This window comes from Urocitellus parryii, chromosome 13 (assembly GCF_045843805.1).
Source record: "Urocitellus parryii isolate mUroPar1 chromosome 13, mUroPar1.hap1, whole genome shotgun sequence".
NCBI classification, from domain to species: Eukaryota; Metazoa; Chordata; class Mammalia; order Rodentia; family Sciuridae; genus Urocitellus; species Urocitellus parryii.
Window position 1 is genome coordinate 26,801,501 of NC_135543.1, and position 24,251 is coordinate 26,825,751.

The following is a 24,251-nucleotide window of genomic DNA, read 5'->3' on the forward strand; positions in this document are numbered from 1 at the left end:
TTTTTTGGTATTAAATAGATATTTTATAGAACATCGTTTTATCTTTCCTTGTTGTTTCTTTTACTATGCATTCTTTGGGTTGTTTTCTTTGTCATTGCCCAGGAAATTACAATTAACATCTTAACTCAAAAAACAATTGAGTTCAGATTAATATCAACTTAATTTCAGTAGCATCCCCAAACTGCTACAATACAGGTTTGTTCCCTTCTTCTTTCTCTTGCACTAGTATTGTTGTGTAAATGGCATCTTGACACATTTGGGGAGACAGGTGCACCTCCCCCATGGTGCCTTTTCAGTGTTGGAAAAGGCCATTGTCCTTCCCGCTGTGACTGCATTTGGTGACTTTCTCTCTTCTTCACTTCCTGGCACGTCCTCAGTGCTGGAGGGTTCTGAAGAGAAGGGGAAGCCTCAGTTGGGGTTCATAAGGTAAAAGCCATCTTCCTTCAGAGGACAGGACACATATGAATTGGAGAACATCCTAAAGGTTTCCTGGATCCAATGAATCAAGGGCCAAAATGTTTGAACCAGAACCATCCCTGAACACTGGCCAGTTCCATCAGAGTCCCCTGAGGGAGTCACAAACAATTCAGTTTTAGGAGTCCTATCTTTGGAAATAGAGGGGCTCAGGAATCTGAATTCTTATGAAAGTTTTTCAGGGATTCCGATGTTTGGCCGGGACTGTGTCTGTCTGGTGTGTCGAGGCCAAGGGTCTTGGGGATGAGCTGGCTCTTGCCTGGTTCATTGCAGCAGGACTTAGATAGCTGTGGATAGGAGCAATCTCAGCCCAGGTGAGAGCTGGGAGGAGAGAAGGAGGCAGACCTTAGAAGTGGGTGCTGGGCTTGTCAGCCAATGGAACCTCTCTCCCTCCCTCTCTTCCTGCCAGTGGTCCGGTACCGAGTGACGGTATGCACAGGGGAACTCGAAGGTGCGGGGACTGATGCCAACGTCTATCTCTGCCTTTATGGTGATGTGGGGGACACCGGGGAGCGGCTGCTGTATAACTGCAGGAATAACACCGACCTCTTTGAGAAGGGCAGTGTAAGTTGCCTCCCCTCCCCTCCCGACTGGTTTCCCTTCTTTTATCTTCCCCACTCTTTTTTTTTTTTTTTTTTTTGGTACTGGGGATTCAACCCAGAGCACTCAACCACTGAGCCACATCCCCAACCCTATTTTGTATTTTATTTAGAGACAGGTCTCACTGAGTTGCTAGGTGCCTTGCTTTTACTGAGGCTGGCTCTGAACCTATGGTCCTCCTGCCTCAGTCTCCTGAGCTGCTGGGATTATAGGTGTGCGCCATTGCACCTGGCTTCCCTGTTCTTTTAAAATAGAGTCAATGACTGATATTGGGACTTCAGCCACCAAATAGCCTCTCTCTAAATGGGGAGAATGGGGGACTGGGGAGTCCCGGGAGGAGCCAAGCAGTGCCTGGCTTATTTGGTCCCTGAGCATTCCGGCTGTGATTCACTAACATGCATGACACCTACCAAGCTCCTAGGACAATGCAGCTAGGATCTGGAGAGCCACCCTAGAGGCTGTAGCTCCCTCCTCACCCCTAAGCTTTGAGAAGAGGGGAGGGAGAGCAGTACCTTTCTTACCTCCAGGAAGGACAGGGGAGAAGGATTCTGGGCCTCTGTGTGGCACTAGTGAACTCAGGCTGGGGGAAAGTCGGGCATCTAAGGCCAACGCGGAAACTCTACATTCTCCACTAAGACCAGTGGGGACATCTCCTTCAAAGTCCTTTGTGAAAAAGAAACCAAGAAAGCCACTAGGCATGGGAGTGGGAGAACAGGGCTCTGCTCCCAACCTTTTTACAACTGTTGTCAGTATTCCCTGTCACCCCATGCACTCAGTGAGTTTATGGGGAGGGCTTATGAAGCAGTGGGGAAAGAGGCAGGCAGGTAAGGGGCAAACAAGCCGTGAGCCAACCACTCCATTCCTCTGTGCCTCCTTTTCCTCCTCCTAAAATGAGGGAAAGGATGCCTACCTGTGGCTGGCCTTGTGAGGTTAGGAATGGTTGTTGTAATGCCCCTCAGACCTGCCCCAAAGCACACAGTTGATGCTCAGTAAAATCATTGCTGCAGATGAAGTGAGGCGCTAGTGAGCTCACAGGCAAAGGGGCAACTGCAGAAGCCTTCACCCAGTCTCCTTCCTCTGCCACCCCTTCCTTGGTGCGTGTCAGTCAGCTTTCCATGGCTGTGACAAAATACCAGACAGAAATCCATTTAAAACAAGAAAGATGTATTATGGATCACAGTTTCAGAGGTTTCAATCCATGATTGTGTGGTGCTCTTGCTATGGGCCTGTGATGAGGCAGAGCATCATGACAGGGAACCTGTGGTAGGGCAATGCTGCTTACTTCATGGTGGCTGGGAAGAGAGGAGAATCCAGGGACAAAATATGCCCTTCAAGGCACGCCCCCAGTGACCTTCCCCCTAGGTCCCACCTCCTAAAATATCCACCACCTCCCAACAGTACCACCTGCTGGGGACCATGTCTTCAACGCACAAGCCTCTGGGAACATTCCAGACCCCAACTATAACAGTCAGGACAGGATGGACCCTGGGAGGAGCGTGGAGGCCTGTTGTGAGGCCAATCCAAGTTGGCTTAGTTCTTAGATCCTGGCTATGGGCAAAGATTCTCTGAGCAGGCTGTTGTTGGGGGGGGCAGGGCATCTGGGGAGAGGAGGTGGGCTGCCTTGCCTTCCCTTGCAGTCTTACATTTTTCTCTCGTTCCCACCCACCCACATTTTTCTCCACTCTTCTCCTCCTACATCTTCTGACATCTCTGTCCGTAACTCCCACGTATCCTCCTCTAGACCTAAAAACTCCCCATTCCCTTTATTGTTGCTGTGTCTCAGTGGCAGGAAAGACTTCAAAATTGGCCAGACCACTTGGTTCTCCCAATCAGTTCTAATCATCCCCCTCTTTAGAATAGCTAGGGACTGATAACAGCTTCACATATTTGTATTCCTAGGGGAAGCTGCCTTTTAAAAAGAGATTGTAGGGAATGGCCATGATTTAGCCAAAAAAAAAAAAAAAATCAGATTTCGGTTGTAGGGAACTTGACATGGTACAATAGTTTCAGCAGGAGAAATTGGGAGAGGAGTGAAGTCTGTTCTCCACCTCTGAAAGACCAGTAAGCCCACCTGTCAGCTCTGCCTTCTCCGATTTCTGGGTGTGTGTCTCCCTTTGGTGTTTGGTCCTGGGTAGCCACCATCCAACTGATCCCAACTGACCCGGCTGTCCTTCCCTCCCTGAAGGCCGATGAGTTCACCATCGAGTCTGTCACCATGAGGAAGGTGAGGCGGGTGAGGATCAGACATGACGGCAAGGGCCCAGGGAGCGGCTGGTACCTGGAACGGGTGCTGCTGAGAGAGGAGGGGCAGCCCGAGAGTGACAACGTGGAGTTCCCGTGTCTCAGGTACCTGAGTCCCATCTGCTCGCGTTTTCTCCAGCTTAGGCTCTGCTCCCTGAGTGTGGAGGGGACCCAACTCTACTGCCAGGACCAGGGAGCAAAACAGTGGCTTAAGGCTGTCGTGGGGGGAAGAGTCCCACATCCCACCCACCACTGCGGGGGCAGGGTGTCCAGGTGCACTTCTAATTTTCTCCATTTAAGTGTCAAATGTTGATATTTTCTTATAATAAAAGTTGACAATTTCTGAATTTAAATGAGAGCTACTGGAAACAATTAATTGCGTGCTGACTTAAGCTTTTGAATTTACGGTGTGCTTTTGTTTAAATAGCCTTCCGACCACATCTTTTCCCAGTTGACATCTTTTCAAGCCATCTTGCTTGTCGGCATTTCCTTTCCCCAGCTTGTGAGCCAGTAAAGCTTCTTTTCCCGTTTTCTTTTTCTGAAGCATTTGGATTTCTTACATAGCCACTTGGGTTCCTGTTGACTTCCAGAAGTCTCTGAGCAAGGTGGTCCTTTGCATTCCCCTGGAGCCATGGCAGGAGGTGCACCCAGTAGGATTAGCTTGGGGCCTGATCCCCAAGTTGCCTCTCTCCTCAGCTGATCTGCCAGGATCAGGAAGCATTGAGCTAGGGCAGGTGTGTGTGTGTGTGTGTGTGTGTGTGTGTGTGTGCATGCATGCGCGCACACCCACGCACACTCACACCCAGGAGAAGAGTAATGAAGCCCCCAACAGATTGACTTATTCATTTAGCAACATCTCACTGTGAAACTGGGCTGGAGCATTTGAAGCCAAAAGGAAACAGCATTTTTTAAAAAAAATATCTATTTATATACTGCAAATATTTAGGTAGAAATGAGATGACGAGTCATGGTTTCCTTTTACCATTGGGAGAGGCTGGGGATGGATCAATGGAAGGGAAGGGAAAGCTGATGGGATTTCCCGTGGGGAGTGTGTGTGGGGGATGTGGGAGTGGGGGTGTGGGGAGTGTGGGGGGTAGGGGAGGCCTGCTGGCCTTCCATCCTTCCCCTCTGCAAATGTGTGGCCAGGCTGCTCCTAGCCTTTTCTCCTCTGTAGACTCCGTGGCTATGGGAGTTGCCAGAGTGACCCCAGCCTGACAAGCAGAAAGGGAGGTCCCATGGATCAATTTAGGGGCTCTAGCTGGCAGGTCTGTGTCCCCAAATGCCCCTTATCTATGCTCAGGTTTCCTTCATGAATCTGCCCGTTTTGGACTCTCCTGTTTCTCTAGTGCTCTGGGATCATAGCACCAAGGTCGGTGGAAGTGCAATAGCTGAGCTGCCTTCTGTCATTATAAGGTTAGCTCAGAGCCACCTGACCACAAGGTCCCAAGGGAATGGAAGACCATGAGATTGGGGAGGGAGGTTGAGAGAGAAGGGATGGCAGAGACCACAGTGTTGCCTCTGTTGTCCCTGAGACAAGGTGGCACGTGAGCAGAAAAGATGACAGTTCCCAGTGGCCCAAGGTCCACATCAGAAGGGCTATGGGGTAGCAATGCCCCCACTTCCTTCCGGGACTCTGTGGCCCAGGAATTGCATCTCTCTGGAGTACACTAGGGGTGGGCTGTGAAATAAATACCAAGACATAAAGTTAGATGCTCTTTTGGTCCAGAGCCAATGTGTTGGTTTCCAAATACCCCAGAGAACACTGAGGCTGTCTATTCTGCTGCCGTGAGCCCCAGATCACCAACCAGACTGGGCTCCCTGGGCACTGGGAAAGGCATTTCCCAGGTGGGTAGTCCAATGACAGCAGAGAGCTGGGCCATGGCTCACTGTGACATAGTGATGCATGACAGCTGTCAAACCCCAAAGGGCACAGAACCAGCTTCTCAAAGGCCAATCTCACTCACCCTGGAAGATGCAGATCCAGCGGCCTCCCCTTGAGCCCACCTTCTCCTCTAACTCCTCCAGCACTCACCTGCTCCAGCACCATCTTCACCTTATCTCCAGTGCTGCACGCAGCCCATCCTGTCTCCTTAGCCCACGCAGGCTCTCCACAGCCTGGGCTGGGTCTTGTTTGTCTCAGTGTCCTGCCTTCTCCCAGCTCAGAGCTCTTAGCACAGGGCTAGGCACACAGAACCCTCTCAGAAAAAGAGGTGGGGGTTTTCTGAGGATAACAATGCCTTTTACTGTGAGCGCCAAGGGCCTACATCCTGTGGCCATCGCCTCCCGGCTTCATCGGCATGCTGATCCCTTTGGGATGCTCCTCCTCCTCCTTCTCCTGGCACACTCCGCCCTCCTTCTGGTCTCAGCCACATCCAGCTGGCACCTGCTCCAGGAAGTCCTCCTTCACCAGTCTGGGGGGGATGCTGTCTCTGTTGGGAGCCCCTCTGGACCCACTTTTCTTTGCTCAATTCAAAGCTCTGACCTCCCTGGTGACTGGTGTGATGGCTGGGGCGTCTGCCTGCCCCTCTCAAAGCACTGATCTCGTCCTGTTTGCCCACCAGGTGGCTGGACAAGGATAAGGATGATGGGCAGCTGGTCCGAGAGTTGCTGCCCAGTGACAGCAATGCCACACTCAAGAGTGAGTTGTCCTGATGACTGGGCGGTGGGTGTGCCCTTGGCAGGATGGGTGCCCTCCTCCGGCTGGGCAGAAGTGAGCCCTTCGAGAGAACATTTCAAGGAGGCAGCGTTGGGGAGGTGGAGAGGAGTGGCCATGAGGGAGGGGCTGGAAATGCCTGGAATGTCCTTTGGTGCTGTCCCTTTGTGGCCACAGGTGTGAGGCCCTAAATGCATTTGGGTGAACAGAATAGCAAGATCAATTACACCAGCTAATGTGCCCTGGCCGTGCCCTGGAGAGGAGAGTCACATTTTGAAGGGACTGCAGATGAGGACTGTGTTCATAACTGTTTCCTCCCAGAAGCCTTAGGGTTTTCCTCACTGGTGATATTCCTTCAAGTGCTGGTGTTTCATCATGAGCTCAAGACAACATTTAAAAGAACCTTATCCCTGAATCCTAACAATAGCAACACCTCCTGGTTATTATTTCTGTCTCATTTGCAATATCCCCAAAGGAAGGTGGAACTGATGCTATTCGTTCTTTAGATGGGGTACTGAAGTCCGGAGGAGCTAGAGGGTTATATCTGACCTTTCCTAAGGCCAGATCAGAAAGATGGAACTGTAGTGTCCAGTATCTGGGCTCAGAATTATAGGACTTAAGAGACCCTCGACTGTGGTAAGGGACACTCCCACCCCCTGTACACCAGGCCTACAGTCAGGGATGGAGCTGGCACAAGTGCCCAGGATGTAGCTGTCTTACATCACTGCTCTTCCTCCTCCAGCAGCCTCCTGTCCTGCCCTGTGGACAGGACCTCACCTCCTGCTTTCCCAGTGAGAGTCTTTGATAGGGTTTAGATGGAACCTGGCATAAGGAAGAGCTCTTCTAGCTCCTGGTATAGCTTTAAGCAAGGACAAGTGCACTTGGATGTTCCTAGTGGACTGGTCTGGACCAGGCCTGGCCAGGCTGCAGGGCTGGCCCCCAGAAAGTTGGACTCAGCTCTTTTTCTCCAACCCTGTTTTCCCAGTGGGAAGACCCCAAGTCTTGAGTGCAAGCCTTGGAGATGGTTTCATTTACCCTCAATGCTGCTTCTCCTTTCCCCAAAACACACCTGAAGCGCACCTGGAGAACTATGGATCTTGGCTCATGTTATCCCAGGACTCACCTTTTCCTTGGGGGTTTCATCCTTGCACCCAGGCAATGCAGACCTTTCTGGGTGATAAAACAAAGTCACATCCACATGGGTCCAGTTAACAGCAGGGGGCTTTATTTAGGTCCATAGCAAGATTTCACTCCAGGTTGGTGACTTCTTAAATGTCACCATCTTGCACCAATTCCTTGCCCAGGAAACTGGGATGAGCATTCCTAGCCATAATGCTGTGTGCCTGGTATGCTCAACACTGTCAACCAACTGCATTGGTTTCCTCATCCATCAGAGGAGATGCTGGACCACGTGATTGCTGGACATCCTTTTGTCTTCAGTTTTGGTACTCTGGTCTGTGGTTTGCAATTGCCTTTCCTGTTCTCAGCATTTACCCCTCTGGAGCAGGCAGGGTACCTATTAAAATTCTGTTATTGCAAGATGAGAGGGCTCCACAGAGATGAAGGGAGCTCCTGCCCCGAGTCATAGGACCTGGGTTCTTGACTCACAGCTCGTGTCTCCCCCGACCACAGACTTCCATTCTGTCCCAGGGGCCCTGTTCCTTGCCCTCTGACCTGCACTAACCTCCCCTCTCTCTCCCCCTGCCTTGAACTGCTCAGATTTCCGTTATCACATCAGCGTGAAGACTGGGGATGTCTCTGGAGCCAGCACAGATTCCAAGGTCTACATCAAACTCTACGGGGATAAATCTGACACCATCAAGCAAGTTCTTCTCGTCTCTGACAATAACCTCAAAGACTATTTTGAACGTGGCCGGGTGGACGAATTTACCCTGGAGACCCTGAACATTGGGACTGTAAGTGTCCTTCCCAAGGTTGAGTGACATCATCCACCCATGATCACATAGGTATCTACATGCATGTACATGTACACACTCGTGCACACATAGGTAAGCCTGTTTTGAAGGAAAAGAGTTGTTAACTTGGGGATCGTTAATGCAGGGTGCTGTTTTTCAGATATGACCTAGAGCCGCTGAAGATCTGTGAACAGTGGCTAAGCTCCCAGGGCCTCACGGAGGGTGGGATTTTAGTAGCTTTACTGCCCCCCAACATTTTACCTACATGGCCAGAACCAGTGCACCTGGAGAGGGGACATCGGGTTCGGATAAGAAAAAGAGAAAAGGAAGTACTTCAAGGAGTGCCTGAAAATGCTTCCCAGCACCAGGACTGAGTGCCACTGGAATTGTTTCAGTGGACAATTCCAAGTCACCACTATGCTGTCTTAGGGGGTGGGACCCAAGAGTCTTCCTCTCTCAAGGTTCCAGGTGGCCCTGCTGTAGGAGATCTGAGCACTTCATTAAAGGTAAACAAAGTCCTCCACTAGAGTGGTGAGGCCGCTTCAATCAGCGTATCCTGCTGCAGCGGGGAAAGAGGCCGGTGCCAAGAGAACCCAACTTTGATGTGTGCAGAGGTTTCCAAGGCGTTTTAAAGGGCAGAGGAGGGAATGGGAGGAGGGTGAACAGCGATTCAGAGTTGGGGCAGTGAGGAATCACAGGGGTAAGGGGAGGTTGGACCCTGTTAGGGTTTCATCTGGAATGTCCCCCAAAAGCTCTGTGTTGAAAGCCATGTTCAGAGGCAAAGACTGGATCCTAAGGATTCTCACCTCCTCAGTGGATCAATCCATTTGATGGATAATAATTTGAACAGATTGACTGAGAGGTGGTGAAAACGATAGGCAGATGGGGTGTGGCTGGAAAGTAGGTCATGGGGCCATGGCCTTGGGGGCTCTATCTGCCCTGACCCCTTTCTGTGTCATTTCTCTGCCTCCTGGCTGCCGTGAGCACAGCGGATTTCCTCTGCCATGCTCTTGTATCATGATATCGCTGCCCTGGAGCCAGCCAACTATGGACTGAATCTCCGAAATCACCAGCCAAAATGATTTTTCTTTCCTCTTCTGAGTTGTTTTCGTCAGGTGTTTGGTCACAGCAATGAAAAGCTGATGAACACAGACCACTGGACACCCATCTGGGATTGCTCACTGGCACCTATTCTAGTTAGGCTCTACCCTCCCAGCACCTGAACTCAGGACCACCTGCAGGTCCAGCTAGAACCCAGAGCGTATTCTTTTGGCAGCCTCGGGTTTTCTCAGGCAGGCATTTTAAGGGCAGTAGGGGCATCCTAGGAATGTAGCCTTGAGCTGTTAGAAACTGTGCTAGTGTTTCGTTCAAGTCATTTTAGGTCAAAGTTGGGGCTTAACCAAGAAAGATCTGAGTAGCCTGGCCAGGGGTTAGTCAAGGTGAGACTCTGTACTTGACCTGGAGAAACAAAGATCTAAACCCTGAACTCGACCACTGGCCACTGCCCCCAAAATGTCTGTGCGGGGATATGTGTTGCACCTGCTGCTCTCAGGGGGCCGCGTGGTGGGAACTGAAGCAGTGACAAGCCCTCTGCTTCCCTGCCCTGCACCTCTCTGTGAAGCACCCTATTTCTAGAATTCTCTCCTCCCAACAACACACACTCTGGGGAACAGTTTCATATCATTTATTTCTTGAGGTTCATGAACTTCAATCTAGGTTTTCCTTGATCAAAATGTATTTACATTTTAAGTTGAATCAGTAACTGTAGAGTGGAAATGTTTTTCCCTTTCCTAAAGGATTTCTGGCAGCAGCCAACAGATCAATGAAACATGGGGGAGTGGGAAGGGAGGTAGTGGGAGGGCATGTGGACCCTGCCTTGTATTGCCAAAACCCCCTCAGTGTGGCCAAGAAGCTGGGCGCTGAGCCCCATCTGCCAACTGCCTGGTCAGGGGCCCAGCATGCCCGGGCCACTTAACTTTGTTTACATCGGTTTTCTGATTTTCAACATTAGCATTAGAAGTGCTCAGTATGCCACTGAACAATTACTCTACCTCAAGGTCAAAGTGCTATAGGATTGAATGACAGTCCCTGTCCTTGGGGAGCTTCCAGTCATATCAGATGGAAGACCAGCCTTGCCTTGAGTTTTTCAGTCTGTATCTTTCAGGGACATTTATAGTCCCACCCCACAGGAAAACAGTGAAACTCCTGTGTCTCTTGGCATGCACCCAGAGGGACCTCAGACCTTGTAAATAGCTGGTTTCCTTCTGACAAGCAGGGGACGGGGCTTCATGCACTAGCATGTGGTAATGGTTCCATTACCAGCTGGAGAGACTCTTAGTATCTGGGAGAGCAAGGAGCAAGGTCTGCACAGACACTTTTTAAGATCTGCCCCTTTGGCACAAGACATGGCTAATGTCACCCTCCAAACCATCACAGAGGGAATCCCAGGGCAGGAAGGGTTCTTAAAGATCATCAGATAATTCCACAAAACATAAAAGCAATCAGAACACTGATCCCTGTCACCTGCATGCAAAGATGTTAACAAATGGCAAAGCAATTGGCTAGAGAGGGACAGTCTCCCTGAGAACAAGCTGGAGGAGGGGATGGGGGTCCCAGGCAGGAGGGGAGACTCCCTGGTCCCCCAGCTGGCAGATGGCAGGTGGCCCTTTGGGCCAGGACTCCCTCTGCCTGTCCTGGGAGCCTCCCTCTTCCGAGGAGCTGGAGATCCCAGCTGAGGGGAGAGAGCGAGGGAGGCTGGGAAGTTTGCACATCCTGCTCCTGGTGCACCCTCACTGGAGTCTCCTTCCAGATCAACCGGCTGGTCATTGGGCACGACAGCACGGGCATGCACGCAGGGTGGTTCCTGGGCAGCATCCAGATCCGCGTGCCTCGCCAAGGCAAGAAGTACACCTTCCCTGCCAACCGCTGGCTGGACAAGAACCAGGCGGATGGGCGCCTGGAGGTGGAGCTTTACCCCAGTGAGGTCGTGGAGATCCAGAAATGTATGCAAGAGGCTGGCGGGACCTGCAGTGTGGATCCCCTGTGTGCTGAGGCTGGGGAAGGAGGGCGGACCCTGGGGCAGCTGGGTCTTGTCTCCAACTGGTGGGGGGAGGGGAGTTCTGTGGGGAGATGATGGGTCTTCCGATTGTCTCCAGTACCATGGTTCTGGGAGGCAGTAAGGGCGTATTTTACAGATGGGGAAACTGAGGACTCCACAGATGGAATTTTTTTTTCTGGGATAAAGGCAGCAAATGATATTATCTGGAAAATGCACATTCTCAGCCCTGTGGAGAAGAGTTTGAGGCATAGTCCGTGTCCTGCCCTGGGAGGACTGGCTGAGCAGATAAGACAGCTCACTCATTTATTCAGGAGCTATCTATTGAAGCTGCTCGGAGCCAGCCCTGCTCTGGGCTTTGTGGAGGCAGCAGAGAGCAAAACAGAAAAAAAAACTCCTGTCCTCACGGGCTCTACGTCACACCCCTGTGGCAATAAATAGGAAAGATAAAGCAGCAGAGCTCTGAAGAAAATGAAGCGGGGTGAGGGGTTTGCAGTGGAGTGGGTGGAGGGGCATCTTGGACAGGGTGGTAACGGGGAAGTTCAAGGTGATCTGGTCTCCGCTGCATTTCATGTGAGCCCCAGAGCATGGTAGGTCAGAGACTCCTGAGGGTGTCTAGAGGGGTGAGGAGACAGTGGGACCAAATTACGACAGGGGAAGGTCCCTCCCTCCCCTGTCTACCTCCACCCTGAGAGCAGCTGCCCTCGGCTCACACCCCCAGGCACCCCCCACCCTGGAAAGAGCCCCGCCCCAAGTCAGCTCTTCCCTTGCCAGGACCTTTGCCATCTTTTCCTGTGCCCCTCACCTCCCCAGCCTACCCCAAAGTTCTCCAAAAGCTGTACCATACACACGTGCTCCGCCATGGCACCTGGCGATGTAAGAACGGGCCCCTTCCCTCTTTTATGAGTTAAAACTTGATTTCCAATACAGCAGTCCGGGTACTAGCCAAGGACATAAAGATTTAGAAATAACAACAACAACAGCACAGGGGTGGGGTGCAGCTCGGTGGTCGACCACTCGCCTAGTGGGTACAATGCCCTGAGGTTCCATCCCCAGCACCACAGTCCCCCCAACACCCCCTCCCCCAGAGCAATCTGACCTTTCCTCTTCCTTTTCATCCTATCTCACTTTAACTAATTTAGTTTGTTCCTCTGAAATGTAGCTCTGAGCTTTTAAATAATATGCTTATCTGTTTTTTATTTTTCAGTCTTAGACATTACCTGTTATGTCTTATTATGGAAGAGGACTTGACTGTAGTGTAGCCTGGAGTCTGATTGGTTAGGCTTGCCTTTTCCACCTGCTACTCAATTCCTCTAAGCCTCAGTTTGTCCATCTGCAAGATGGGGATGATCATACTTCCTCATAGTGCTGGGAACAGGTTAGATAAGATGGTGTTGTGAAGCCGGAGACACATGGCACAGACTCGGGAATGTTTGTTTTGTGATCACCGTGATTGCTATTACTAAATGTCCCCTTTCTCCCACATTTGTCTTCTCAGTGGTCCACTATGAGGTTGACATTTGGACAGGGGATGTGGGTGGCGCAGGTACCACTGCCCGAGTCTACTTGCAGATTTACGGCGAGGAAGGCAAGACCGAGGTGCTCTTCCTCTCCAGCCGCTCCAAGGCTTTTAATCGGGCATCCAAGGACACGTTCCAGGTGTGTGGGGTGAGCAGCGGGGGTGCCCATGGAGGTCTACTGGACACCAAGATAGTTCCCTGGCTGTTCTTATTTCCCCAGCCACATCCACTCGAGAACAGCTGCCTCTCTCCAGCTGAGTGAGAGATGCTGCTTGGAAAACAGATTCCCTGGGGGCAGTGAAGCAGGGTGTAGAGTTTTGGACTGGGCTCAATCAAGTTTTACCTTGTGACTTGGACAGGAACCCCCCTCTCCAGGCCTGAGTTTGGGGCCTATAATGAAGGGATTGAACTAAATCAGGAGTTATCTTTGGTCTCAGGTCAAAGACGGGTGTGAGGAACTTTAAGAAAAAGGTCCTGTCAAGCTGGAACTAGGCCAGAGTCACAGGTGTCTGGCACATTGGAGCTGGAGAGGCCTCATTGAGTCAAATGCCCTCATACGCTGCTGAGTAGGCCCAAGTATTTGACCTGAGTCTCAACTTCCTCCTTAGTTAAAACCTAGCTCTGTAATGCCTGCCTGGCTGGCTTCACGGTCCCTGTAATGATCAATGTTGGGGAAGGCACTCAGGAAACTGGCCAGTGATGGAGATGTGACTGAGCAGTGCACCCTCTAGGGGCCAGCTGGCTAGGTTTCGGGGAGCAGGCACAGTTGGAAGGGCAGATGGGAGGGGGCACAGACAGCCCTCCATGGGGAGGGTGGTCACAAGGTGCTATGAGTAGGCAAGTGCTGGAGAGGAGAACTATTGTACTCAAGGCATGACTTGCCAGGCCTAGTGCCCATTCCCAAGTTAGTGGAAAAGAATAAATTCTGCGTGCCCTGGACTCCATCTTGGCTGGTAGTTTTTTCACAAAGATGGTTTGGCCAATTGTGAGTTCATGAGCAGGAGGTCAGGGGATTTGCAGTCTCCTCTAGGCCTAGAATCCAATAGTGGGACACTGGGTAACCATGAGGCAGCCCTATAGGCCTTAGTTTTTCATGGCACTCAAGTGGGATAACTGGGGGAACCAGGCTTTGAAAAGGGTCAAATGCCCAGCCAGGGGCTTTTCAGGATCAGGGTACCTAGGAGGAGCTGGACTAGCAGAGGTTCACCCATGTGAACCTCTCCCTGGAGCCTGTAGGGACCAGACCTCGTCTTATGCAGGTCCTTCCTGAGAGCCCGTGGTTCAAGACAGAGTGACAATGCCATCTAAGACTGATGACTCTATCTACATTGTCCTTTGAGCCAGTTTGTGCTATGCCTAGTGGGGAGACTTAAAATGATGGTCCCCACTCTTAAGGAACTCAGAGCTCTTGAGGGCAAAGAGTGTATCCAAGCCAGGCCAGAACTAGCTCCAAACTCTGGAGGAGGGGACAAGCAGTCCAACTGATGCTGTGTGTCTGGGATGGCCTTAGACATCTGGGGACATGGATGAGAGTTTTGTTTTTAAAAAAAGAACATTTTTTCTTTTTGCTTATTACAAAAGTTATACATGCTAAATACTAAAAAAAACATATGGAAAGTGAACACTGAAAGATACAGAACGTTTTCAAAAAAGCGATAATAAAGCACAGGAATCAGAACGAATATGTTTGAGCGAGGGGTGAGGAGAGAATAAAGACAGACCAAGAGAGAGAACTGCATAAGAAAGATGTGGAAATAGGAGCAATAGGAATGAGTGGTGTGTGTGTGTGTGTGTGTGTGTGTGTGTGCATGTTTGAAAGAAAGAAACAGAGAAAAAAGATTGGCTCCCACAGGGGTTAGAAAAAAAGAAGTTTGGGGGTCACTGGGACCAGGCCAGAGGAGCCAAGCTGGGTGTGATTGGCGAGGGGGAGCATGGAGGCCCCTGCCCTGTCTGGGCCAGAGCCCAGCACGCAGGCCCTGCTCCTGACTCTGCAGGGGAGGTGGGGAGGACACGGGCCACCCCAGCCACTGGCCTGTGCTCTGCACAGCTGGAGGCGGCGGACGTGGGTGAGATCTACAAGATCCGGCTGGGGCACACGGGCGAGGGCTTTGGGCCCAGCTGGTTCGTGGACGCGGTGTGGCTGCGGCACCTGGTGGTGCGGGAGGTGGAGCTCACGCCGGAGCAGGAGGCCAGGAAGAAGAAGGAGAAGGAGAAGCTGCGGCAGCTGCTCAAGAAGGAGCGGCTGAAAGCCAAGCTGCAGAGGAAGAAGAAGAAGAAGAGGAAGGGCAGCGATGAGGAGGAGGAGGAGGGGGAAGAGGAGGAGTCCTCCTCAGAGGAATCCTCATCAGAAGAGGAGGAGGAGGAGGAGGAGTCCGAGGAAGAAGAGGAAGAGGAGGAGCACGGGCCGGGGATGCAGGAGGTGATTGAGCAGTACAAGTTCGAAGTCCACCGCTGGCTGGCCCGGGGCAAGGAGGACAATGAACTTGTCGTGGAGTTGGTGCCAGCGGGCCGATCTGGTCCTGAGCGTAAGCCTGAGGGGCCATAATCCCCTAAAGGGACCAGGGAGGGGTCAGGGGTGGCTTGGTCTCCCTCACATAAAGGCTGAGTAGGTGGGCACCCATCATGATTCCGGAATAGCTCTGCTGACCTGTGTCTGAAAAGCCACCAGGGACAGTTCTCTTTGGGCTGAGCATGGCCCTTGTCCTGAGTCACTCAAGAGGAACCAATGGCTTGGAGAGGGGCCCTGAAATAACTAAATCTGGGGCGCACAGGAGGGAGGGATGTGGAGGCCAAATGTTGCTCTTAGCCTCACTGTGAAGGCGTCCTGGGCGGGAGGAGAGGCAGGTTCAGTTCCAGGTTGGTGCAGAGGTTCCTGTGGATTCTTCCTCTTCCCAGGGTCTGCCTGGACCTGGCTCTCAGGCCCATCTCATTGATTGCCCTCCTCAGTGCTGTATCTCTCTGTGTCTCCAGCCAACACCTATGAAGTCCAGGTGATCACAGGGAATGTGCCCAAGGCTGGCACAGATGCCAATGTCTTCCTGACCATCTACGGTGAGGAGTACGGGGACACGGGCGAGCGGCCCCTGAAGAAGTCGGACAAATCCAACAAGTTTGAGCAGGGGCAGGTAGAGTGAGGGTCTTCATTCCCTTGGGAGTGGGACTCAGGCATGGGGCCTGGTGCCTTTGGATGGTCCCCATGGCGTCCCCACCCAGCACAGCATCTGCTAAGTGTCTAGCTGGGTGCTTCTTTCAATCCACTGAGGCACACCAGCACATGGTGGGGTACGAGAAGAGGACAAGCAGGTTCTAGCACACGGAGCCCATAGGCTAGCTGATTCTCAGGGACAACTAGAGAACAGTATCTGAGAGAGGCTCAGGCACAGAGCAGGCTGAGCAGGGCTTCCTGGATAAAGAGCTTACCACGGGGTGTCTTGAAGAAGCCTGGTGGGAAGGGGAGACTTCAGCTGGGCAGATGAGTATGGTGCAGGTGTGTAACGATTACTGTGAGCCAAATGTCGTGGTTCACACCTGTACTCCCATTGACTTGGGAGACTGAAGCAGGATGATTGCAAATTCAAAGGTAGTCCAGACAACTTAGAGAGACCCTGTTTCAGATAATAAAAGGGGCTGGGGATGTAGTTTAATGGTAGAACACCCTTGGGTTCAATCATCAGTGGCAACAAAAGTAAAATAAAAATGAAAAAGATAGTGAAAGGTGTTTGCAGAAGACAGGACAGTGTAAGCAAAGAGGTGGAGGGAGAAAAGTGCTCAGTTGTAAGGATGGAGCATCTGCTCCTGAGCTGTGGTTGGTGCTATTGGGTGGTGGATAAGCTGGGATAAGACCAATAGGGTGGGTGTGGCCACAATGTGCTTGAAAGTCAGCCTGGAAGGCTGGACTGTGTCCTGAGGCAGTGGGAATCCATGAAAGAAATGCAAGCCTCTTCCTCTTCCAGGTGTAGATGGAAAAGCAGGAAAAAATAAAGCCATCATTTTTATCCTTCGAGGTGTCACAAAATCCCCTGTCTCCTATCCTTCCCATTCCTGTCTTCATCCCCAAATCAGGTTCTTTGATCAACACAGAGGAGGAAAAACAATGACCGAATCCATTAAAATACTTCCCGGCTCATGACGATTTTTGTTCCGGGGCTCTAGCGTTTTTCTTCAGCCCTCCCTCCAGGGCTTGAGGACTAGGAATCCCTCCTGGGTTTCAGTGGTCTCCCAGAAAAATTATAGCCCCTACATTCCTAGACTGGGGGGAAACTGCTGTAGAAGACAAAACTAGTACACTTGGTGAAATCTGAATATGGACTGTATATTAGATAATGCTACAGTCCCAAGTCATACAATAACATTTTGGTCAAGACAAATGGCCTATATAGCAGTGATCCCATAAGATTATATTACCTAGTGACATCCTAGCTATCTTAGTTTTTGTAAGTTCACTCTTATTTGTTTTTGTTGTTGTTTGTTTGTTTAGGGATATCAGGGATTAAATTCAGGGGCTCTCAACTACTGAGCCACATCCCCAGCCTTAGTTTTCATTTAGAGACAGGGTCTCACTGAGTTGCTTAGCACGTCACTATTGCTGAGGCTGGCTTTGAACTCACATTCCTCCTGCCTCAGCCTCCTGGGCTGCTGGAATTACAGGTGGATGCCACCACACACAGCTCTTATTTATTTTTTGTTCACGTAATAATAAAACTCCCTTTGTAACATGATTTTCAAAACATATCCTCATCATTAAATGATGCATGTCTATAATGTATGGACACTAAGTTTTCTGAATTTGGTCATCACACCGTGACTATATGAGAATGTTCATAATATTTAGGGATGAAGGATCATGGTTTCTTCCACTTACTTTTGACTGATTCAGAATAAAAGTAGAAAGAGAGAGAGAGCAAGAGAGAGAACAGATTGAGTAATACAGAAAATGTTGCATGTAAGTGCAGAATCTAGGTTAAGGTGAGCAGACTGTCATTACATTATTTCTGCAAGCTTTCTGAATATTTGAAACCTTTTGCAAAATAAAGAGTCAAAAGAGGATAGCCAAGAATACCCCATTCACGTAAAGGGTCCTGGTGTCATCAGCTTCCTCCTGTGCATATGGCAGCCTACGTACACGTGTATGATTCCCATTCCGTCTTCCCACCTAAGTGGCGAGCAGCCCCAAGCCTTCTGTTTCTGTCAATCACTTTGGATTTGCACAGGACTGACTCATGGCAGGTGCTTAATGAAAATTTGTGGTTGAAGGAGATGACGCATTCGTGCACACATATACAGAATCTCTGTGCACCCCCATGACACACATAAAATACGAATGCCAGTATCCAGCAGACTTGTCAACTCTCTACCTCTCTCTCTCTCTTCACTTTCCCTCTCTTCCCTCCACCTTGCTGGGCAATGAGAGCAAGAAGATCCCCTTGCTGGGCAGGGGCTAGTTAAATACCAACAGTGCAGAGCAAACACCAAACTAATGAGTTGTGGTTTCCATCACCCCAGTCCTGGTTTCTTTGGGGTCTTATCATCCACCTCAGGTGCTGGGTCCTTGGGAGAGTGGGGTGATGGCAAGTTGGGGAGAAGGTGGATCTCACCCCTCTTGAGTGCTACTCTGGTCCCTCCTAGACAGACACCTTCACCATCTATGCCATTGACCTGGGAGCTCTGTCCAAGATTCGGATTCGCCATGACAACACAGGCAGCAGACCAGGCTGGTTTCTGGACAGAATAGACATCACCGATGTGAACAATGAGATCACGTGAGTGGGGCTGGAGGAGAGGGAGAGAAGGCCATCCTTGCCACTAAAATAGTCCTGAGAGAGGACTGCGGGTGGGTGAAGTGATGACTGTGGGTGAGGGTGGGATAGCTGTGACTCTGTGGGTTTGGTCCTGTGGCAGGATGGGTGTCTTGCCTCCTTCCCTCTCAATGGGCAGCCCACTGGAGCTTCTAGTTCTCAGGTGACAGTCTGAAGACCAGCCACTCCAGTTGGCCCATCCATTCTGAGAGATTTCAATCCCTATCAAGCCTCACACGCCTAGTCTCTGTGTGCAGTCTTAGCTCACCCAGAAGTCCCTCCATGGAAAAAAGAGCATCCCACACCTAGTTTCAATGTTCTAGACCAGAGACCAGCAGCCCTTTTCTATAAAGGCTGTATAAAAATTATTTCTAGCTTTGCAGGTCATTTGGTCTCTGCAACAACAACTTTGCTGGTGAAGTCCAAAAGCGTCTCTGGATGATAACTAAATGGATGGGCGTGACTGGGTTCCAGTCTACGAACACTGAGATTTGAATTCTGTGTAATTTTCATGCCACAAAATATTATCCATCTTTAGCCCCCTCCCCCAACTATTTAAAAATGCAAAACTCATGTTAGCTCATGGGATGTACATAAATAAGCAGGTGGTGGGCCAGCTCTGGCCTCTGCTGGAGACTCTCCCCATCTCCCACCCTCACCTGCCCTACTGTCCCACAGAAGACCAGGCACAGTTAGCATATGGTCCAGTGGTATGGCTTCCGTAAGGTCATCGTGGTGGCACATAAGGACCATGAGACAATCCCACGGCTGGGAACAGCATCTTGACCCAGGGTCTATCCTCTGCCAGTGCCTCACCAGGTCACCCTGGATGAGTGCTTCATCTTCATGCTGTCATTTCGTCTTCTAATAAGTGGGCTTAGTGATGTCACTTCAGCTTACTACTCCAGACCTTCTGAAAACCTGAGGCATTTAAACTTGGAAAAGATAAAGTGCTGCTGAGACAGGAGGCAAGCGACAAGCTGTGAACATCCCCGGTTCCCCTGTGGCCCCGTCACAGCTGGCTAGTCTGTTCCATTTGTTTGACATTTCTGGTCCAGCCCAACAATTTAAAAATTATTGTAGCTTTGTAATTTATTTGAGTCTCCATCAGTACTTGTCCTTTTTGATCATTCTTTAAAAATATTAGCTATTCTTACCTTTTTCCAAATCAAGACATTAAGTGATTTGAAAAAAAAAAGTCCTGTTGGAATTTTGATTGTTCTGCCACTAAATGCATGTATGGAGAATGGCATATTTAAGTTATTAAGTGCTGCACCCCATGTTCATTTTTCCACTTCTCTAGCTGTTCCTTTATGTGCCTCAGTAATGCTTTGCAAGTTTCAACACAGAACTAACTGCTCCATGTTCTTGTTAAGTTTATGTCCTGGTTTATGTCATATCACTCATAAATAAAATTGTCTCCTGACTCTTTTTTCTTTGCCTTCTCCTTTCTTCTTCTGCTCTTTCCTTCCTCGTGTCCTCCTTTTCCTCCCCTCCTTTTCTGTGGGTGTTGCTAGTTGGAATTTCTTTAATAAGAAGCCCTCTCTATCCAGTGAGGGCTCTGTGGTGAGCCAGCTTCCCTAGTCTCCATGCTAGAAGCAAATGGAAGCAATGCCTGCTTTGGGTGATAGAGGTGAATCCACAAAAGTCCAGAAGAAACAGAATCACAAGAGCAAGTCCCAGCTTCAAGGAGAGACACAGCCTTCTCAGCAGTGCCTAGGCCCTCCCCAGCCTCTGCAGCTGGGGAAGAAGGGCTTTGCAGTCAAAGAGACTCAAGAACACTGGTATCAACTGCCCTGGACCAAGTCAACAGTGGCCACGTACCTGGACACCTTGATCTCTCTCTCCTCTCACACCCTACCCCCAGTCCCTTGGCAGGACTTTCTGGCTCTTTGCTCAGGAATGCATAAACCTGACCCCATTTCTCCATCTTCCTGACTCTATCCCTCTGCTCAAAGCCTCCTGACTGATCCTCTGCTTCTCCCAGGCCCTCCTAGTGTCTCCAGCAGCCTAATGACCTGATCATGTCCCTCCTCTGTTCAAACACCTGCAGAGTTTCCCACTCACCCAGAGGAAAAGCCAATCCAGTTCCATTGGCCTGCCTGGGCTGCAGGGTCTGCCCCACATCCCCACCTGTCTCTCTTCTTGGTCCCAGCCCCTCCCACCTTGCACATTCCTTGCTGTTCCTTGAACCCAACAGACCTGATCCCACCTGGGGCCTTTGCATTCACTGTCCCCTCTCGCTGGCACTCCCTTCTCCCATGGCTCACTCTCACACCTTTTTCAAGCAGGTCTCTGCCCAGATTTTACCTTCTCAGGGAGGCCTAGCATGCTCCCCCCCACTTTCTTTTTCTCTGTATCACTTATCACCTAACCCACAGTGAATTTGTGCTCAGTCCTTGCCCTGTCCCTGCTTCAAGAAGGTTAAGTGATGACCTGTCTGTGTTCACTGTCGTGAACAAGAATCTACAAGAATGCATGGCATGGTACAAATATAAATCCAAAGGCCTCAAGTTCCAACCCCACTTCCTCGATCGATATCACCAGTATCAACAGCATGGCCAGTTTGGTTATACTTGTTATACTTGATGTTGTCCTACCTTTAGCTTATACACAAAAGTGGTAAAATCCTTACAAAATCATTTACACCTTATGACATTCAACTTTGCCACCTCCTCACTCAATTTTTACTTTAAAGTGAGATTCTCCAATGGTCCCAAGCTTTGGTTTAATGCTCTGTTCAAAGTTGCTCACCCAGGCCCTGCGTTTTCCTCCCCATACCCTTGTCTAAGCCATGTGGTTTCTGTGTCTGCCTTCTTGTCTTTTGATCCTTAAAAAGCCCCCCTGCCTTTCCCTCCCCTGCACCCAGAGCCCTTCTTGAGCAGGATCTACTCCCATAGGAGGCTGGGCCAGGATCAGCAGGCCCGTCTCCTCCAGACCTCCTTTGCTGGCATTGGGGAAAGGAGGCTGAAAGTCCAGCTCCCATCTCGGGTCTGGCCCAGTTTCTGGTTCTGAGAGGAGGTGTGCTGGCCGGTGCTGCAGCTTCGAGCATGCTGAACCTTCAAAATGTATCTCAGGGACAACTGAGACTCAAAAGTATCTCGGGGACAAGGAACGCTCCTGCTCTGTGGAAGCTCTCACAGAGCTTGGGAGGGCTGGCACCTTTGCTTTTCTGTCTTTCTGACTTTCTTCTCTCTCCCTGGTTAACCTCCATGGCCCTTTGTCTCTCCCTCTGTCCTTGTCCCCTGCTGACTTCACATTCTCATTGTCCCTGCCTCTGTCCCACTCCACCCCTTCCTTTCTCTCTCTCTCTCTCTCTTAATTGGCCATAATTTAGATCTATAGCCTATTATTCAGAAGTTATTTGATTGAATGAAATTTTAACTTTCCCATTCATACATTTAAAGGGCAAGAAGTGGAGCACTATGCATTTCACCCTGAAACTCTGATTTTTTGTTTTTCTAGTAATGAACATTTGAGCCCAGGGCCTTGTGCAGGCGAGGCAAGCACTCCACCACGGAGCTGCACCCCAGCCCTGAAACATTAATTTAATGGCCTTTTAACTTCTGTCACTCTTGGCTGAGCTCCTCCTGCCTTTGAAATCCATGTCCATCAATATAACATTGTCCCTTCCCCCCATCTGAGCCCTGGACTAAGGTTGTGCTCTCTGGCTCTGCTGCTCTGGCATGTTGGTAATTGAAGGGACTGAGGACCAGAGGAGCACATGGGGCCCAGATGGAGGCAAGACCCTTGGAGTACACTGTCCCCTGTTCCTATGTGGACTAGTCCCTGAATGGCTCTTATGCATCACATCAGGCCCAGGGGAGCAGGAGACACAAGTGGAGTACAATGTTCCTAACTTGGAGATAGACAGCCTTCTCTGTCCTTAGACTTGTTCTATTGCTTACGGATCAGGGGTTCTTTCAGGCCTCCGCCCCCAGATAGCCGAGGAATGGTCAAGGAGAAAGAAAGGGAAGGAAAATAACAATAACAACAACAATAGCATCAACAAATTCTGAGAGCTTACTTTAGCCATATCAGTATATCCCCGATATTGGATGCACATACATGAAAACATTTTTCATTGCTTATCTAAAATTCAAATGTAACTTGGAGTCCTGTAATTATACTGGATAATTCTGGCAATCCTGGCACAGAGAGGTAGAGGGATTTGCTTGAGGTCACACAATGATTAGAGGAAGAGCCAGGCTTTAGAGGCAGACACTGATTGCAAAGGCAAGCCCCTGGTTACTGCTCAGCTGCTTCTCTCATCCTGTCCCTGCCCTCCTTCTGTCCAGGACCCTCCATCATGCTAGACCCTTCCTCTCCATGGAGGAGTCTGACTAGGACCTCCCTTCCCCAGACGTCCCTGGGTTTACTCCTTAGCCTCAACCTTTGTACTTTCCCCAAAGCACAATTGGTTCATTCCATCGAAATCTATTAACTCAACACATGTGTATGGAGCACTTTCCATGAAACGCTCTGCTAATGTAGCTCTGGCTAATAGATTAGTTCCAGAAAGTGTTGTTGGATCAGTTCCCACAGGCCCTCTCCTTCCATCCAATATGACCCAACTTCAATGGGATGTCTGGAGACCATTCCCCAGACAGGTGACCCATGGGGTCCCTCTCAGGTTGGATGTGCTGGAAGGGCAAAGCCGTGAAGGGTGGATTGAGGGGACTGTGTGTCCCTCACTTTCAGCCCATACCTGCTCCTGCAGGAAACCTTCCTCAGAGGACATTCCCAACCTTCCCTCCCCATCCCTACAGGTACTACTTCCCGTGCCAACGCTGGCTGGCAGTGGAGGAGGACGATGGCCAGCTGTCCAGGGAGCTGTTGCCAGTGGACGAGTCCTATGTGCTGCCCAGCGAGGATGAGGAGGGTGGGGGACATGGTGACAGTAACCCCCTTGACAACCTGGCTCTGGAGCAAAAAGGTTTTCTAAACTAGAGCTGATTTTCTCCCTCCAGAATCCCTGCCCCCTCCTCTCCTCCACTTCTGATCTCCATCTTTCCTCCCTCCCCAAGGGCTCTGGGTACAATCCAGATGCATCACCCTCTCTTTCCTCCACAGCAAGGAAGGAGAGGTCAGGGTGGGAAGCACGTTCCCATGTGCCCAGCAAAACGCTCACTATAAAGGACAGTTTGTAGAGTACGTGGGGTTACTGTCGGGATGGAATGGTCGTAGCCAGATCTGATTCATCTTTTGTCCTTCCCTCCAGGCACATGAGAGGCTCCCAGTGCATTTGTGTCCAGGGAAGCAATGAACACTGGCCCTCAAGAGTCCCCTGATGCTTGTGCTCTTCCCTGAAACCTGTATCCCAGATGGCAGTCAGCCCAGGGCTCCTGGCTGGTCCCCTGGATTCTTCCAATCACCATCCCCACCCCCACTTCATCTCCTCTGTCCTATTGACTCTATTGATTGAGGGTTTCCTGTGTGAGCCAGGGTCAGGGGACATTATCTCCACCCTCAGGCAACTTCAGAAAAACACATACTGCAAGTAAAGTGATCATGGAAATGTGCTTATTTCTAATCCTGGGGTCCAGAAGTGTAGGATTGAGAGAGTAGGGGAAGAGCTGGCCTGATGGGGCCAGAGGTGGGGAGCAAGGAAGCCCTCCTGGAGGTCCTCTCTCCTCCCTCCAGGAGACTTGAGCAGTCTGCAGTTCACTTCTCTACATTCTTCTCCTGGCAGATAAATCAACCACGTTCTCAGTGACCATAAAGACAGGGGACAAGAAGAATGCAGGTACCGATGCCAATGTCTTCATCACGCTCTTTGGCACACAAGATGACACGGGTAAGAAAGCAACGGGGACCAAAGCTTACCCACATCTGTCCTTCTATGGGACTCAGAAGTGTCCAGGGAAATTCTGATTGCTGAACCCAGCCCCATACAAGAAAGAAAGTTCCTTTTTTCCTAAAATATCTCCTCTGGGTCAGCTTTCTCTTCTGTTCTAATGGCAGAGATGTCCCTTGCCCAAAATGCACCCCAGTAAC

The 24,251-nt window shown here is 50.4% G+C and overlaps 1 protein-coding gene across 3 annotated transcripts in view; it reads left to right on the plus strand.

Annotated features, from left to right (window-relative positions):
- The window catches only part of Loxhd1 (lipoxygenase homology PLAT domains 1), a 137,767-nt gene that overhangs the window by 56,906 nt on the left and 56,610 nt on the right, over positions 1 to 24,251 (plus strand). For 2 of the 3 annotated variants that reach the window (XM_077792369.1, XM_026414511.2), the window contains exons 13-23: positions 884 to 1,038; positions 3,260 to 3,420; positions 5,877 to 5,953; positions 7,688 to 7,884; positions 10,694 to 10,886; positions 12,438 to 12,598; positions 14,507 to 14,984; positions 15,430 to 15,584; positions 18,085 to 18,218; positions 23,024 to 23,190; positions 23,947 to 24,051. In XM_077792369.1, the coding sequence (XP_077648495.1) occupies positions 884 to 1,038; positions 3,260 to 3,420; positions 5,877 to 5,953; positions 7,688 to 7,884; positions 10,694 to 10,886; positions 12,438 to 12,598; positions 14,507 to 14,984; positions 15,430 to 15,584; positions 18,085 to 18,218; positions 23,024 to 23,190; positions 23,947 to 24,051 (1,983 nt within the window). The remainder of the gene's footprint in view (positions 1 to 883; positions 1,039 to 3,259; positions 3,421 to 5,876; positions 5,954 to 7,687; positions 7,885 to 10,693; positions 10,887 to 12,437; positions 12,599 to 14,506; positions 14,985 to 15,429; positions 15,585 to 18,084; positions 18,219 to 23,023; positions 23,191 to 23,946; positions 24,052 to 24,251) is intronic. The other variant, XM_026414512.2, reaches the window with a different exon arrangement.